The sequence below is a fragment of the Schistosoma mansoni genome, assembly GCF_000237925.1.
Source record: "Schistosoma mansoni, WGS project CABG00000000 data, supercontig 0062, strain Puerto Rico, whole genome shotgun sequence".
NCBI classification, from domain to species: Eukaryota; Metazoa; Platyhelminthes; class Trematoda; order Strigeidida; family Schistosomatidae; genus Schistosoma; species Schistosoma mansoni.
The window spans coordinates 784,243-803,084 of record NW_017386029.1 but is presented as its reverse complement, the minus strand read 5'-3'; the positions used below and the strand labels follow the sequence as shown (position 1 = coordinate 803,084).

The window sequence follows — 18,842 nt, the reverse complement described above, 5'->3', positions numbered from 1 at the left end:
TGATAAATGACATCGTCAACAATAAAATTTTCCTCGCCTAACAGTCCTTATATTATAGTTGAGATGTTAAACTGAGCTTAGGTGAATGATCATTGTACAATTGTCACATCCTTGAATGGTTGGCTACAGAAGTATTGTGGTGGTATGTGCTACTGACATCGACAGATATAAGTAGTATGTATTATCAACAGAAAATGAAATGCCTGAAGGCAGAAGGTTAAGATCGAAGAGAAAAGAATGAAAACAGAGAGTGATTGGTATGGAAAAGAAGAATAAGTCAAGTCTGAGACAACTGATTGACATTTTGCAAATGAAGAATTCACTGTATGGTTATCAGATTTTATTAAGAGATTCTGTAATTTTGTGTCCAAATAAAATTGGTTATCCCTACATACGTTCTCTTTCACTACAGTATGAGTCCATGAAGATTCTGAAGATGGAACTCTCACTGTTAGACCTGGACGTTGAAACTATTTAGCCGGCATCAAATGGTTTTATTTGACAAACTTTAATCACTAACATACATTGAGGTAAATAAACCTCTAAAAATAACATTTTATTTTTATCTTTTGATGCAATACAGCATTTTAAATCTCTTTTAATACATTTAGCCAATATAATAGTCATTGTTTCATATTTTAAGTATCTGCCAATATCTGATACAGAGCAATATTTATATCACAATATCTCTCAGGTTACTTCAGTTGTACCTCATTTACCTGACTGTATAAGTTAAAAATTATCGATAAACAATTGTCTATATAAGATATTAAATGTCCGTTGACCGGATAGCATCATTAACAGCCTACTGTGCAAGAGAACAAACCATCTTCCAACTGAAGAGGAAATTAGGAAAAGACGTTGGAAGTGGATTGAACACACATTGGGGGAGATCAATAAACTGTATCACGAGACAAGTGCTAACTTGGGAACCTGAAGGAAAACTTTAAAGAGGAAGGTCGAAGAACACACTGCGTCGAGAGTTGGAAGCAGATATGAAAAGGATGAATAGTAACTGAAAAGGATTTTTCAGAACAGAATCGGATGGAGAATGCTGGTGGTCGGTCTATGCTCCTCGATGAGGAGTAACAAGCGTATGTATTTGTTAATTTTGCTGTGGAAATACTGTAATAATTTACTGATATCCTCAATATTTTGGAACTTTCGGCATTTTTAGAAATTTTGTAATGTATAGTAAGCTAATAAAGTGTAAAATAAACATGAAATTGTTCCGGTTTTATTTCGTTTACCTTTTTCAACATTCTGAATTTCTATTAAGATCATTACAAGTGTGAATCTAATGCAAAAAGACTATTAAAACCATATGAATGTAACAAAAATGCCTAAAGATATTCATGATAATAACCTAGTTTAACATTTTTCACGTATTCTGTCTGTCCAAATTATCTGTATATGTGAGAAAAACACATATATTTTTTTATAGTTAAATTTATGATTCAATTGATGCTAGATTACCATGGAAAACCTTGAAGCATTGGAAGACCGTTTCGTCCTAGTGGGACTCCTCAGCCGTGCGCATCTACGATCCCATCCCGAGGGATTCGAACTCAGAACCTATCGGTCATGCGCGCTAGCGTTTGACATCATGACCAATAATCTGGCATCCCACGGTGTTAATGTCTAACTTTAACCATTCCTCGAAGTTGAGCAACTCTTTATCATTGTCTTCAGTGAGTAACTATCTCACAAAAGACACGGTTGAACTTCACTGGTTATGGCTTCTCACTAGAACTCCAGAAAATACCTCTTGAAACCAGTCACTAGTGTGCATATGATTATTATGTTTACCTGAAATTTACATTGACTAACCAAATTACAACACTGTGATGACATGGGTATTGGTGTACTTAATTTCAAAATTTATTTTGAAGAAAATTACTTTGATATAAGCAATTATCAAAAGCTCCATACTCATGTTTTAATTGTAAAATGATTTGTTTTAATTTGTCAGGAAAGTCAGTAAATAAGCTTTCTCAAAGACCAATAATCCCATTGTTTAAATAAGTCACTGATAATGTTTTCTAATAGATCACACGTTAAAAGTCTTATGGGGTAGGGTATAAGTTGCTACGGCATAAAACCTAGGTTCAACCCATTTATCTATCGTTTCCAACTTTCTCATATCTACTATTAATGACAGGTGAAAAACGACGATCACATAGCATTTCTCTTACTTGTTTCTAAAATTTTCAAATATATGATATATAGTTGAAATCATGAGTCAATTGAAGCTAGATTACCATGGAAAACCTGGAAGCACTGGACGGTCGTTTCATCTTATTATGGGACTCCTCAGCAGTGCGCATCCACGATCCCACCTCGGGAGCGAGATTTGAAGCCAGCACCTACCATTCTTGAGCCAGAGTACTGAAATCTCCACAAAACCCCTTCTGAATATGATATATAGTTCAATGTACTTCTGTCCTAAATATTGATTAAAATTTTGAACGGATCAATGTCTCTCTAAATTGTACTCAACGCTCCCTATAAGATAGGAAATACCAGGATTACTATTCCGATTGTATTAAACAATACTTTTCAAAAGGGCTTATTCCACTTCGAATACTTTAGTGATTATTAATTAAACATACTATTGAATTATAAATCTTTGTTTCTATTCAATTAATTTCTATCAGGGTTTTCTTTCGCAAAAACAACATTGACATTTCTTATAAATATAGGGTGGATATGTTTATGCATAAAGTTTGGTGTGAATAATTCTTTTCTTAAGCTGGATTTAAAGAAAGTCAAGGATGACAAAAAGTGATCGGTATCAAAAGAGGGAAAATGCGTGATGACAGTTCTAGTTTATTGTACGAAATTAGTAATAAATTTTGATTGACTTTAGGTAAAACAAAAATCTCTAGTTCTATCATCCCCTATGGGCTTTTCAATTCTTCTTCATTACACAACTAGATTGTTTAAATATTGTTATTTGATTTTATATGTTATGAAGAAAGATGTCCTAGTCTGATGCTGGTACACAAATCCCCTATATTCAAGATCCAACGGGCGATTGAATGAGAGGAATAAGTTTGAGAAGACGGCTTATAAGGAAAAATTGAATCAAGTAGGTAAGCACTCTTTAGATAAAGAAGCCATTTTTCAACCAGTAACATCCACTTGTCATTAGGAGATTTTTGGTTGAAACAACGTGGCCTCATTTTATTACTTTTTATTGACCCACGGTATTACTGTCAATGGGAAAGTAATTTTAAGGTGATGGAAAAAATCTGTAGCTCTGGTGAATGCTTTTGATAGTGTTAAGTTCTCTGAGCTAAATGGTTTAATTCCTGAGCTCTAATTATCATCCTGTACAACATCTTCAACAAATATTTCTACCCAAAGTTTGTGCAGATGATGTCGTGCAGAAGAACGATGAAAGCTCCATGACCAAACCATCCAGCTCAGAGAACAAAACTCCATCATATAAGAGTAAGTTTTCTAGTTATTTCACAAATGTTATATTGGTTTATTCTAATGACCAAGTTTATAATTGGCTGTTTTCCTAAGTTTTGTCAATTTCATTCACCTCTGCATTCCCGTCTATTTTCTTCGTTAGTTTACCTCATGTCTTGTAATTGATTAACCTTCAGTAATTCAGTTGATGTCAATGTGTATGTTGATTATTAATTGATCTGAACGTTGTGTTATAGGAATCCTCTAACATTCTCAAAGTTCCTCAAATCCAAATTTTCTACATTTTTTCTACTTGGATTGATTTCTTTTGATTGACTGAATACATTGATATGAATAGTAGTATATCTTATGTCTTTACTATTAATCTATTTTAAAGTAATTACTTTAAAAATAAACTGTCAAATAAGGTAGGAAAAAACCTCCACTTAAAATAGAAAATCCTAATTGACTTGGGATTTATGGAAACAGAAAAGGGAATTACTGAAATTTCCTCAACCCCCCCCACTTCCAAATAAATATGACATGTGAAAAATTACACCTACAGTATGGTTTGTTTATTTTTATTGTTCTTAAAATTTATTTACATATAGAAAGAAATTATAATGTTGAATAAATTCATGGTTTTCATAACACATTGAGAGTAAATCTTAACATTTGAAAGTTGAACTCATGAGTCCGATCTAAGCTAGACCATCTTTGAAAACTTGGAAGCACTTGATGGCTGCTTTGTCTTAGTATAGGATTCCTCAACAGTACGAATCTATAATCAAGCACATGAGATTCGAACCACAGGAATATCAGTCTCACGCGCAAACGCTTAACCTATAGACCACTGAGCCGGTATCTAACGATGTTCATGTCTAACTTCAATCGATTCATGATCTTGCTCAACCATTGATCCATTGTCGGAGGTAGATAATTATCTCACTTTTGACACGGATTAAAAGTCACAGTTCACGGCTTCCTACTAGAACTCTAAGAAGTCCATCTTGAAGCTAGTTATTAGTGAACACATGATTATTATCAGAATGGGGATTTCTGAAGATAACAGTATTTTGACAGTTGAATTCACCAGTCCATCTAAACTAAACCATATTGAGAACATGGGTTTATTCGTGAATTCATCTGTTAAAATACTACAATCTCCACAAACCCCCTTCACAACTATTTAAAAATTAGTCTACATTGATATTAAATTTAAAAGTAGATTATTATACATTCCCAAAGGTAGTAATTGCTCACAACATGAAAGTAGATATAGATATCCTATTTAGACTATATCATTTTATCTCAGTGATTAATGTCAACTGATTGATCCTATTTGCCATACCATTTGTATATATAGTCTAAGCACTGAATATGCAAAACATTTAAGTGATAGACATAACTAAAAATAATCAAAGACTATCTTCTACATGAAGGTTCTCAAGAGCATTATGAATAGTATGAGACATGTACAATGAGATTCAATAATGATCATTAAGTTTCTGATCCATAACTCGAGGAATATGAAAGATCATTCTTCCTTCATATATCTCAAAATTAATCCGAGAATTTATAAGGATACTTTAAACAATGAAAACAAATATGAGACAAAATTATTAGGACAAACAAGTATTTTGAAGAGAATATATATCTATAGGGAGTAGCGTTTCATTCAATAAAACGATATATCATTATACTACTTAAATAAAGTTAAATTAATATTTGATGACCTTTCATTTTCTTAATAAGTTCAAAGTCATTACTTAATTTAAAACTTCATTTCCAGTAAGCACATTTTCCTTTCCCCTTAACTAATAAATGAATATGTATGTATCAGTTGAAGCTTTGCATAACTGAAACAACATTTAGTAGGAGCAAATCAACAATTCCATGTTTACATTGGTAATTGTATTTAAAATTAGAGGTAAAATGATCAAATTAAACATCAATATATCTATACATAATCTATACCACAGAACAGCATTCTGGTCTATTGAATCTTCCATGGCCTGCAAAACTATATACAAATTCAACCTATTACTGTTACCCTTCATGTCAGATCACAATTGTTTTAGTATAGTTCATTAAATAAAATTAATGATGAGTGATGCGAACTAATTAATAGATTCAGATATTTAAGCTATTAATAAGTTAGCAATGACATAACATGACAGTTCTAATGTATGGGGAGGAGACGTGGAGAACTACGAAAGCCATCATCCAGAAGATACAGGTATTTATTAACAGTTGTCTATGCAACATACTTCGGATCCGTTGTCCGGACACTATCAGCAACATTCTACTGTGGGAGAGAATAAACCAGATTTCAGCGGATAAAGAAATCAGGAAGAAGCTCTGGAAGTGGATAGGACACACATTGAGGAAATCACATAACTGCGTCACAAAACAAGCCCTCATATAGAATCCTGAATGTCAAAGGAGAAGAGGAAGACAAAAGAACACATTACACCGAGAAATGAAGACAGACATGAGAAGAATGAACAAAAACTGGATAGAACTGGAAAGAAAGGGCCAGGAGAGAGTGGGTTGGAGAATACTGGTCAGCGGCCTATGCTCCATTGGGAGTAACAGGCGTAAGTAAGTAAGTAATGATGTAACAAGTAAATCATTTAAAGTGATTCGACGTTATATGTATATGAACTCAAACATAAATTTCTTGGTAACTGTCCCTAGTTAGCAAGACATATTTGCAAGCTAAACGGAATCAGTTTTCACTAGTGACTGAAGGCTATTTCACTTGATGTCATAATCACAGTTGTTGACATTTAACTACCCTTGTTGGAAGTAACTCTCCGTACAGATTAGATATTCACAATAACTAATTACTAAATAATGTTCAATAGTAAGCAACGAAATTAACCAATTCTGTAAATATCATGTTGTTTTGTTCCTAATGTTGGCATAATCCTGTTTGAACTTTATTATGAGTGATCCAATTCAATCATCGACAAGCTGTGATCACTTCTATATTATGAATGTGAAGCTTGTTCTGCTCAAATTGGAAATGTTTGTTACGACTATCTGTTCAATCACATATAGTGGTCACACTGTGAATTTTATTTTGTGACCCGAAACATTTTGTTCTGGAATACTTTTGTGTTAAATATTTCTAAATACAGGGTTCCAAACAATGCATCGTTAACCGACACTAGAACTAGGTGTTAAAAGCCACGTGTTGGTAAGTATTTAACATAGCGGTTCAGAACATAAAATTAGTATGGAAGATTGAATCGTAACTAGTGTCGATCCTACCCTACTTCTACATTGCAATCCTTATGAAAAAATCTCGCTTCCAACTGCATTAAATTATTCTTCATTATGTCATCATTTTTAATGGATAGTATGATATATGCTACTTTTCCCTATTTTATCTCTTAACATATCGATAACACTTCTTAGTAAGCTTCTGCAAGGATAGTTTTGACCCCATCTCGTTATATACAACAAAAGCCTTTAGGGGTTCACACAAATAACCCTCCTCTTTTTATTCAAGAAACGTTATTAATATAAGTTCTTTTTATAGAATTAATCATGGATTGATCTTACTAAGACTGTTTTTGAAAACTAGGAAACACTGGACAACTATTGGTCACTCCTCATAAGCTAGATATATACTCCACGGGATCTCGGATCAGTGACCTAAAAATCAAGCTTGTGAGTGTGGGACATAATGTCTTAGGTTCCATCTTTGGTGGTAAAGTCTTGGATACTCACTGCTTAGAAATAAAACAGCAGACTAGTACTTACTGGTCTTCAATGATGATTTTTATGAATTCCTCTTTTTTCGGTGAATCAATAGTTTAGAAAACGTATAAAAATCTTTCGAACAATACGTGTCAAGTAAGTTAAAAACAACATTACCCATAATATGCTTGATATTTGAATAATAAAAAACATCAGTATTACTCAAATAGTTTTGGTTTAAGTTGATCCACCTATTGAATACTCAGATATCATTTGATTCAGTTTTTGGTTAAACCTCTTAAAAATTGTTTCAAATATCCGGTTACAAATTCAACTTCCAATGGTTGTTTGTTTGTTTTATCCGGGTAATCATTCTCATTATTGATAAAAACCTACTTTAGTATGTTAATTTAACTTTATTTTAATAAAATGAGTCGATGACTTTTTAGTTAATAAAAATGATGAAGGTGATATGGATCTACGTAAAACACTAAAACAAATGGATCTCCATAATCTATTTGAAGGTATTGTAAATTTCTTACTGTAGATGATTCTTTTTTTGCTATTCATAAACAATATTTCAAGTATATAGTACCAATGTGGTGTGGGCTACTTATATACACATAAGTAGTATATAGTGATGGTCTGACATAGAATGTATTTTGGCAGAAGGTCGATAAGGAAAGAACAAGAACGAAGCACAATCGATATGAAAATGCATGAACAATGAAATCAGAGAACTTAAACTGATATTTTCAGAAGGAACAATTAAGATTGAGACGATTGATTGATAGTTTACAAATTCACTGTTTACTATATGATTATCAGATTTTAGTGAGATAGTCTGTAATTTGTGCTTAAATACATTCGATTGTGTCCACCAGTGTTCTTGTTCACTACACCAATGTTAAGTTGTGGTATTCTATAGTGTATATATTACGACATAAGTAAGAAGGGAAATACGACTTTCTTCACAAAAACCATTGAATTTTAGGTATATTTATTATGCAGTAATCGGTTAAATTTCATATTTATTTATTTCAAGACAGTTACAATTAATTTCTCGAAGGTGCTGGGTTCCAATCCTCCAAGCGGAATCGTGAATACTCACTGCTAAGGAGTTTCATACCAGGATGAAATTGTCTTTCAGTACTTCCAGGTTTTCAATGATGATCTAACATCATTCCATTCATAATCTCAAACAAAAATAATTTATCGAATTTTATTCATGGATAGGTAAGTATAATCACAAATACTGATCAATTATTTTTGTATCTTCATTCTAATTTATGACTTTCAAAGTAACTTATTTGTTTAGAGATAACATAAGTCCCAGTTCCTTTTCTTAGTTATCCGGTTAGTTGTTTTCAGTCAATCCATCCTCTTGTCAGTATAGGGGTTGTGAAGATTGTTAAGTTTCAATTGATATCATGAATGAATGAGTGAATGTTAGACCACCATTAAAAACCTGAAACCATTGTAATTCATCTACGTCATAGTCTGTCTTTTAGAGAAATGACATTCAATTAGTATTTAATTGAGAAATCAATCATATTATGTAATAAAAAGAGATTACATTAGGGGATCATAAATTATCGTAAACATTTGTAGATGAACATGCCTGTCAACTAATCACTATTCTAAAACGTCACTTATATATTCATAAGCTTGATGCCCATAAACGTCTCCCATATTTTGTGTCGATGATCATTTACTTTCATTAAACGTTTAGTATCCAATAAATAGGTTACAACAAATTACATACGATCATGTATGCAATGATTACATCTACATCTCTAAGGTATTGTTACCTCTTGTTGAAACAAAAAGTGAACAAAAGGAAAGCCGAATAATGATCATAATCACCCTGTTTAATGTAACAAACTATTATTATTTCATTCGTAATAAATAATTATCTAAATCTTACTTGATTTCAGTGAAGTTTTGTTTCCTCAACTGGATGGCTTGGTCGTAGAATGAATAACAATGAAAGCTTCACGACCAAACTATCCATCTAAGAGAGCAAAATTCCACCAAAATCAACATATTTAAATTAAAACCCGACTAGAGCAGTTTTCTAGAAATATGGTCAATTTTCAATAGGTCTATCTCATAATGAGTTAATATTATTCTTAACAAAATATACAGTTAAGTATATAACATATATAGAATATAGTTTAAGTTAACATTAAGACTTCTTTACATAATCAGAAGAGGTTTTGTGGAGATTTCAGTATTTTCATAGTTGAAATCATGAGTCAATTGAAGCTAGACCACCATGGAAAACTTGAAAGAACTAGACGGCCGTTTTGTTCTATTATGAGACTCCTCAGCAGTGCGCATCCACATAAACTTAAATGAGATTAATTCAACTTTACATTAAAGTATTTAAATGATAAATTCTTACAAATTGAAACTAATAAATATAACAGATTACCGAAATAATTAGAAAAGCAATGTTATCCTTAATTCCTAAAAACATTTAAAATAAAACTAATTTATAGTAATGATATATTTAGTTTTTATTTGGCTGATATTAGTTACATTTGAGATGGTGGAGAAGATTTGCAGCTCAGGTGGGTGATTTTGATATAGGTTTGTTCTCAGAGCTGGATGGTTTGATCATGGAGCTTTCATTGTCCTTCTGAACGACATCATCAGCGCAAACTTTGGGTAGAAGTGAAGTGTCTACCCAAAGTTTGTGCTGATGATGTCGTTCAGAAGGACGATAAAAGCTCCATGATCAAACCATCCAGCTCAGAGAACAAACCTACATCAAAAATTAGTTACATTCAATAGAAAATTATTTTAATAGTTGAATTCATGATTTAATTAAAGCTAGATCATCACTGAAAACCTAGAATCACTGCACGGCCGTTTCGTCCTAGTATGGGACTCATCAGCGGTGAGCAACCAAGATCCCACTCTTGGGATTAGAACCCGGCACCGTCACTCTTGCCCGTGAACGCTTACCCTCTACACCACTGGGCCGGCATCCAACGGTGAGACTGAAAGTTCAGGGTTTGAATCCCGTGAGCGGGATCTTGGATGCTGAGGAGTCCTATACTAAAATGAAACGGCCTTCCAGTGTTTCCAGGTTTTCCATGGTAATCTAGCTTACATCCCCTTTAATGATAGCTTAGGATCCGAATATAGCGTTCAATCACTAAGACTTATCACTTATTGAACAATTACAAACAGATATAAATTATTAATATACTTACTTGTTCCATTACAGTTAAACGATAACTATCAGCTAAATATGATGGTTGTATTTGAAATTCTACACTAAAATTTAATAACATTCTATAAATTGGTGATATAGCAGTTTTTGATGTATTCCATAATAATTCACCTTTTGGTAAACGATGTACTATAATACCAAATTTTAAATCAGGTTGTATTTCTATTACTTTCATACGTAATTGATCCATAACAGTTTTACTAAACCATGGTAATGGTATTGGTTGTGTTATAATATTTAAACGTTTCATTGCATCTAAAAATAAACGTTTTGATTCTTGTGATTGTGGACATATTGTTATACCAGGTACTTGATCATAAACAGTATGACGACCAGAATAATCTAATTGAAATACTGTTTGATGTTTTAAATATTGCATAACAACAAGACTAATACATACACATAATCCAATAAACATAATTGCTGTAACAATAGCCCATAATATACGTAATGAACGTGATGGTGCATTAGCAATTTTAGCTAATGGTACTAAGGAACTTTGTGAAAATACACTAGAGAAACATTTCATGATGAGTTTGTCGGTTTGTTTTACTTTTATACACATGAGATGATTGTGAAGGAGTTACTATACATCATTTTTCGTTGGAGTAAACTATCTCTTTGAATGTAGAATCATTTGTTTTTAAAGCCATCAGATTTTAATGGGATTCATTGAATGAATGAATGAATCATAAATGGAATGGGTAATAATCATTGAATTTCTATTCATTATTTAAATTAACCAATCAAAATATTGATATATGTGGGTGTTATTTTTCCCAATACAAATAATGTAGCCTTACTAATCATTCCAAATATTAATTACAGGTAAACAAAAAAGATGTTGATCCAGGTTTTCATTGATGATCTAGCTTCAATTGACTCATTGATTTCAACTATGAAATCTCCATAAGACCCTTTTCTGAAAAGAATATATGTATAGATGTAGTGATTTAGTTTCATGAATCAATCAACTTGATAACTGTTATCATGTAAATCTCAATGGTGTTTGAAATCAGAAGACAATAAGAAGTGGCAAATACTGTTTATAAGTGGACAGCACAGATTCACAAGGTTACAAGCACGTTGAGCAAAATTGAAGCAGAGAGGTCAATAAGTGTATGTGTGCGAGCAAATACAGAGGCGAGTTTATAGTCAAATTGACTAAACGCTCAGTTAAGCAAGGCAAGGGTTAATAATAGGATTCGAGTACATATATACATGAGGAAGAGAATGATTTATCGAGCAATATTTAAGCTATCAACACTTAAGCTAAAGAGAGATGTGCGTAGGTTGTCATGTTATCAAGAGTACACGTTCATACAGAGAAGATAATGATCATAATAGTACAAAGTAATAGACGAATTGTTACTATTCGAATAACATTGTCTGTTAAGTAAGTTAATAAAAGGGTCTTAAAAAATTTAACCATAATCGAAATTGGTTGTAGGAGAGTTACTTATTTACTTATGCCTATTACCCCACGTTGAGGAGTATAGGCCACCCATCAGTATTCTCCATTCAACCCTGTCATGGGCAATCCTTTCTAGTTCTTTCCAGTTAACATTCATCCTTTTCATATCTGCTTCAGTCTCTTGGCCTTCCTCTTTTCCACTTCCCTTCAGGATTCCAAGTTAGGGCTAACCTCGTGATGCAGTTTTATGATTTCTCCAACGTATGTCCGATCCACTTCGAGCATCTTTTCCTAATTTCCTCTCCAGTTGGAAGCTGGTTTGTTCTCTGCCATAAAACGCTGTTGCTGATAGTATCCGGCCAGTGAATGTTGTGATATGCATAAAGACTTCTTAAGAAAAATATGTTTAATATTATTTATTTCTCGTGTATACATTTCCCTAGCTAATATTTAGAAGTAGGTTTCGTCACACTCAATTCCTTGAGAATTTCATATTGTTCTAAATATATGATACTGTTATTTTAAATTGTTGTGAAGATTGTAAAATTTCCTACTTACATCACGTATCGATCTTAGTTAAACAACTATTGAAAACTAGAAGGCACCAGGATAGATGTTTCATTACAGTTTGGGGATCTTAAGTATTGAGCATCCATGATCACAGCGTCACCAGAACCCGAGGCCTTCAAGAGTAGATGAAAATACCTAAAATTTAGGCCATATTGTACTGTGTTATAGAGTGAAATTTGATTATCTGATTAGTAAATTTTGGATTGTTAGGATAAAATAAAAGGATCCCGATTGATAGAACATACTGACTTACCATCTACATAAGTCATTCTAATCTTTTTCAAGTTATTTCAAAATAATTGGAGTGACACTTGTATATGGTAAATTTTTAATTGAGTCTCAGTCAATTAGCTCATCACTATCAACCTTAAATTCATTGATGATACTAATTTATAAACAAGATATCAACATTAAACATGTCTAATGATCATTGAGTAAACATTCCAGAAGTTTCAATCACAGGCTTAGGTTTTTTTTATTAATAATAAATTTAACAGGGTAGTATTCCTTCTTGATAGCTCTTTTTGATCTCTATCTGAAAAAATTACACTATTCGATTCACCTTGAAACAGACTTAAGCAGAGGTTTTCATGTCATTTAAATTTTACACCGATTTATAAGTTTTAGAAGATAGTCATTTGATATCAATGTTCCAGTCAGTAGTTTCGTGTTTTAATTAAATGTTTTGGAAGCACATATTCTGGAATATATTACACTCTTCAGATCAATTCCATCTTCTCATTAATCTATTAAAATACTTATAACAACTTATGGTTACTTTGTGAATATATATATATATATATATATATTTCAATGGCGGTCTAACATTGATCTGTTCATGATATCAATTTAAACTTAATAATCTCCACAACTCCATACTGATAATTATCATGTGTTCACCAGTGACTGGCTTCAAGATGAATTTCCTTAGGCTCTAGTGAGAAGCCATGACGAGTGTAGTTCAACCGTGTCTTTTGTAAGACAGTTACTCACTGAAGACAATGGTGGACGGTGGTGCAATTTCGTGGACATCAACACTGTTAGATGCCGGCTTAGTGGTCTAGAGGTTAGGCGTTCGCGCACCAAACCGATCGTCCTGGTTTCGAGTCCCATGTGCTTGATTGTGGATGCGTACTTCTCAGGAGTTCCATACCAGAACAAAGCACTCGTCCAATTATTCCAGGTTTTCAATGGTGATCTAACATTGATCCATCCAGGATATTAATTTAAACTCAACAATCTCCAAAAGTCTATACTATATATATATGAGTCTAATCCTACCTACTACCAAAATGATAAATCATAAAAATGATATCCAAGTTTTTAATTAAGTTACTTCATAAAACTAATTACACTTAAATGTTGCAAGATTCATGGAAAGTCTCGTGTTTTTTTTGTCTACTCCACTATGATTGGTTAGTTAGTTTATGGAACATTCTAGAAAGTATACAATTAATCATTTTCAGTTAACTAAACACGAAACAAAATTATGAAACGTACTAAGTCGTTTTTTTTCAAAATAAAAAGTAACTCTACTGATAAAATGAAAAAAAAATTTACAATAATTAATTTACTAAAATTCCAATGCTAGCCACTATCCATCTTTGCTTACCATGCTTGTGAATTTAGGCTATATTGAGGCAATACGCACAGTATGCACATATGCCAATTAAAGACTGACCAGTTGCAATCCTAATCATCAATGAGAAGATTCAAACAAACAATACTAAGTGAATTTAAACTTCACGCCATTGCATAAGCAAGTGGCTATCAGGACTCAGTGGCCGAGTGGATAACGCGATGGAGTTTGAAGCGAACGTTACTGGGTTCCAGTCCCAGAGTGAACATCAACTCTGAGATGCAGGCACATCCAGCTTGTGAGTGGCAAATAGGACGAAACGCACGTCCTGGATTCCACTGCTATCCACTATCCATCTTTGCTTACCATGCTTGTGAATTTAGGCTATATCGAGGCAATACGCACAATATGCACATATGCCAATTAGAGACTGACCAGTTGCAGTCCTAAAAACATCAATGGGAAGATTCAAACAAACAATAGTATGTGAATTTGAAAAAATTTTTTATTATTTATATATGTAAATAAATCGAGGTATGTATTCACTCTTATAGACATTTTGTAATTATGTAACACTACTGTGATGTGGGTTACTTATATCTACATAAGTAGTATATAATGATGGTCCGGTTTTGAATGTATTTCAGTAGAGATGATCGATAACGAAAGGACGGAAACGGAACGCAATAGGTACGAAAATGTATGAACAATGAAATCAGAGATGAACTGATATTTACAGAAGGAACAGTTAAGATTAAAACAATTGATTGACAGTTTGCAAACTAAATGTTTACTATATGGTTGTCAGATTTTACCGAGATAGTCTGTAATTTTTGTGTCAAATACATTCGATTGTCTCCACTGGTGTTCTCATCCACTACTCTAGGACGAAATGGTCGTTTAATGCTGTCAGATTTTAGGTGGATAACTAATTTTGACTACTTCATCATTTCAACAAAAGTATAATTGATCAACATTTTTATCACGCAAAAAAAATATAGATTTGCGTCTGTATACTTTACAGGATGAGTTCGGTGAAAACGGACTCTTAATTGAATTAATCTTTTCGTATTAACTGTTTACTGTATGTTTGTCAGATTTTACTGAGATATGCTGTAATTTTGTGCCGCAGTACATTTGATTATCTCTGCTCGTGTTCTTGTTCACTATGCTGCTATTTCACATTGTAGACACCGAAAAGTTCTTCTTTTAATTTTGAGACTTTTCCGATAAAATTAGCCAAAAATCTATTTTGAAGTTAAAAAGAAAAAAGAAGAAATAGTAATAATCTATTTAACGCTGAATAATAATTTGTTTTCTTTTTTAAAAAATAATGAGACTACTTTAATAATCGAATAGTAATTTATATTATCAATTACTTTATTTAAAGGTATTCAATTAGGACAATTATTTGAAGGTCCTACAATAAGATGAAACGGCCGTCCAGTGCTTCCAGGTTTTTCATGGTGGTCAAGCTTTAATTGAATCATGATCTCAACTATTAAAATTATTATAATATTCACAAAACAACTTCTGATATTATCCAACATATGCTCACTGGTGACTGGCTTCAACAGGTATTTCATGGAGTTCTAGTGAGAAGCATTGACCAGTGGAGTTCAACCAGGTCTGTTGTGAGATAGTAACTCACTGAAGACAATGATGAATGTATCACTCAATGTCGTGGATCAGTTGATGTTAGAGATTAACACATTTGGATACCGGCTCAATTGTCTAGAGTTTAGGCGCATGCGAGCGAGACTGATAGGTCCTAGGCTCGAATCTCGCAAGGCGGCATGGTGGATGTGCACTGCTGAGGAGTCCCACTAGGACGAATCGGCCTTCCAGTGCCTCCAGGTTTTTCATGGTGGCCTAGCTTCAATCGACTCATCATCTCAACTATTAAAATTACTATAATATCCCCCCAAACACCTGATATTAATAAAAAAACAATATTCTACATTCCCTATAGCTTATTTGTGATTTACATTTCTTGTTGCGTAATAATAATTAATCTGTCACAGAACCGTTAAACACTAACACCGTTGAATGTCGGCTCAGTAGTCTGGGGGTTGGGCATTGGCGCGCTAGACTGAAGGTCCTAGGTTCGAAACCCTCGCACAGGGTCGTATATGAGAACCACTAGGAAGTCTCATACTATGACAAAACAGCCGTCCAGTGTCCCTAGATTTTCAGTGGTGGTCTAGCTTAGAACGACTCATGATTTCAACTGTGAGGACAGTACTTACATGCAGAAAGAAATTACTTCTAAATGCCCATCAATTATTAATTAATTGAAATCAATTATTAAGTATTTCTCAACAAGGCTCATCTAAAATCTTCTAGGAAACTTATGTTTGCAATGAGATTTGAATACATATCAATGGAATTCGAAGCCACAAATTTTACGATATGGAAGTATCTGGGCACAAGTACACAAGTGAGAAAGAAAAACGAAGAGATCAATTCAGTAAAAAGTTCCTTTTCTCCGAATTCATCTTGTAAAGTATACAGACTCAAATGTATACTTTTCGCGTGATAAAAATGTTATTCCAATATACTTTTATTGAAATGACGAAGTAGTCAAAGTTAGATCACCACTGAAAACTTAGGAGCACTGGACAGCTGTTTCGTCCTACTACAAGACTACTCCTAAGTTCATATCCACAACCTCTCGAATGTGAATCAAACCTGAGACCTTCAGTCTCTTATGAGAACGTTTGACTTCTAGACCACTAAACCTGTATCCAACGCGGCACATTTCTGACTTCATTCAGTCCACGATATTACGCGACCATCCTCCATTGTCTTCAGTAAGTAAATGTCACACATCCCACATAGATTAACTCCATTGGTCATGGCTTCTCAGTAAAACTCCAGAAATTTCCTCTCATGGCTAGTCACTGGTGAGCCCATGCTAATTGTCAGTATGGGGTTATAGAGATCACTGAGTTTTATTTAAATCACATACTGTGTTTACTCCTGGTTGCAAACGTCACAGATGTGCACTGTTGAATAGTCTTGAAATGGTCGCTCAATACTTTAGGGATTTGAGGAATTATCTAACTTGGATCGGTTCATGACTCGAATAAAACTCAACAATATTCACCACCCCATACTGATAGTAACACAAAGCCAAAAGTTGCTGAGCATAGCAACAAAACTACAAAAAGAAAAATACTACTCTTACTTTAAAAAAAGCTGAAATATGGATGGTAGTACTTTGAATATTCGTTAGGAACGTCATAGATGTAACATGAGAAATAAAAGTTATAAATAAGAATTGGTTAGCGCGAAAAGCTAAAACATTGAAATTAAATCGAATTCAAGCATAGGGCAATTGAAAAAAAATTAAATCTGTAAAGAGTATAAAGTTAATGGGGAAAGAGAAGAAGTTAATGGTTTTGGAGGAGGTATTTAGGAAAAGTTTGAATAATTTGTGTTATACTGTTATATCTTGTGACCGAGTGGATGCCCAGTTAATGTATGACTTGATAAGACCTCCAATCAGAGAGCAGCGAATTATCGATTGAAACAGTGACACACAAAAACCGTACGAGCAGTCTAGAGCGCTTATCCATTCTGTTTCTGCTTAGCCGAGCCAGCTAAGTCCAAAACATCGATAACAGCCTCTGTGGTATGAATTCTTGTATATCAAACAAACTGAGTTTATATACCAAACAGACTGACCACATCGTACCAGTAAAATGGAAAATAACATTTCTACAAGATTCAACTAAATGTGGCTATGAATAGGGGGGACATTAATTAATAGACTGGGTATAACTCAGGAATGGTAAATCGTACAATAATAGTCCAAGGGTCAAAATAAGCTCATAATGAAAGAAACATGAATATGAGTAGTTTAATTATTTAGCAAATATACGATAAAAATTATATGCATAATATTGGTCCATAAATGGATCCCAAATTGTTATCGCGGCATAACATATACATACAGTCCTAACTTTCCAAAAGCTTCAACAATACTAATAGGATCAAAATACATTATCTTTGATAGAGTTCCTATCTACTTTCTAGATGATCTTGAACATCGAATCTATTTAATCGAATGACATGTATTCATAAGATGTTCAATTACGTAACTTCTTATTGAATTCATTAGACAAATTCATCATGAAACTTTCCTAGCCAGAATTTTAACTTAACATTTATTTCTAGTATACTACAATATACATCCCATGGTATTGTTTGGTTGAATCTTCCCATTGATGTTTAGACTGCAGTTGGTCAGTCTCTTATTGGCATATGTGCATACTGTCCGTATTTCCTCAAAATTGCCTTAATTCACAAGCATTATAAGCAGAGATGGATAGTTGCTAGCAGTGGAATCCAGGATGCGCGTTTCGTCCTATGTGGAACTCGTCAACTGGAAGTAATTGCATCTCAGATTTCATGTTCACTCTGGGACCCGAACCCAGTACCATTCGCTTTAAACGCCATCACCTTATCCAGTTTGCTACAGTACATCAATTCTAAGATATAGGTACATCCAGCTGACGAGTCCTAAATAGGACGAAACGCGCGTTTCTGGATTCCATTGCTAACCACTATCCATCTCTGCTTACAATATACATCGTTTATAAAATAATTAACTTATCTACTTACTTTTCCCTTAAATCATAAGAACTATATCAATAAACATTTCTTTGACACAGTGATATATGTGTTATCATTTGTACACAAATAAAGGTAACAAGAAATTGTTTATAAGAATAAATAAACAAACATGGATGCTTCTAACCTTTATTTGATTAAATGTTCAATGCAGTTTTTTTTTACCTTTTAAACATGAATGACACTGTCATAATGAAGTAAACAAAAATGTCAACAAACTAATTTCAGATTATCATTTATTATGATTACTGTCATTACCATAAAGG

General features: G+C 33.3%; 1 protein-coding gene across 1 annotated transcript in view; it reads right to left on the bottom strand.

Annotated features, from left to right (window-relative positions):
* Smp_175020 (Amiloride-sensitive sodium channel,putative) overlaps window positions 1-10,904 on the bottom strand; it is a gene marked incomplete at both ends in the record, with an annotated part of 44,261 nt that extends 33,357 nt beyond the window's left edge. The window contains one exon of the mRNA XM_018790555.1: window positions 10,356-10,904. Coding sequence (XP_018646185.1) covers window positions 10,356-10,904 — 549 coding nt within the window. The remainder of the gene's footprint in view (window positions 1-10,355) is intronic.
* Between the last annotated feature and the right edge of the window lie 7,938 nt (window positions 10,905-18,842).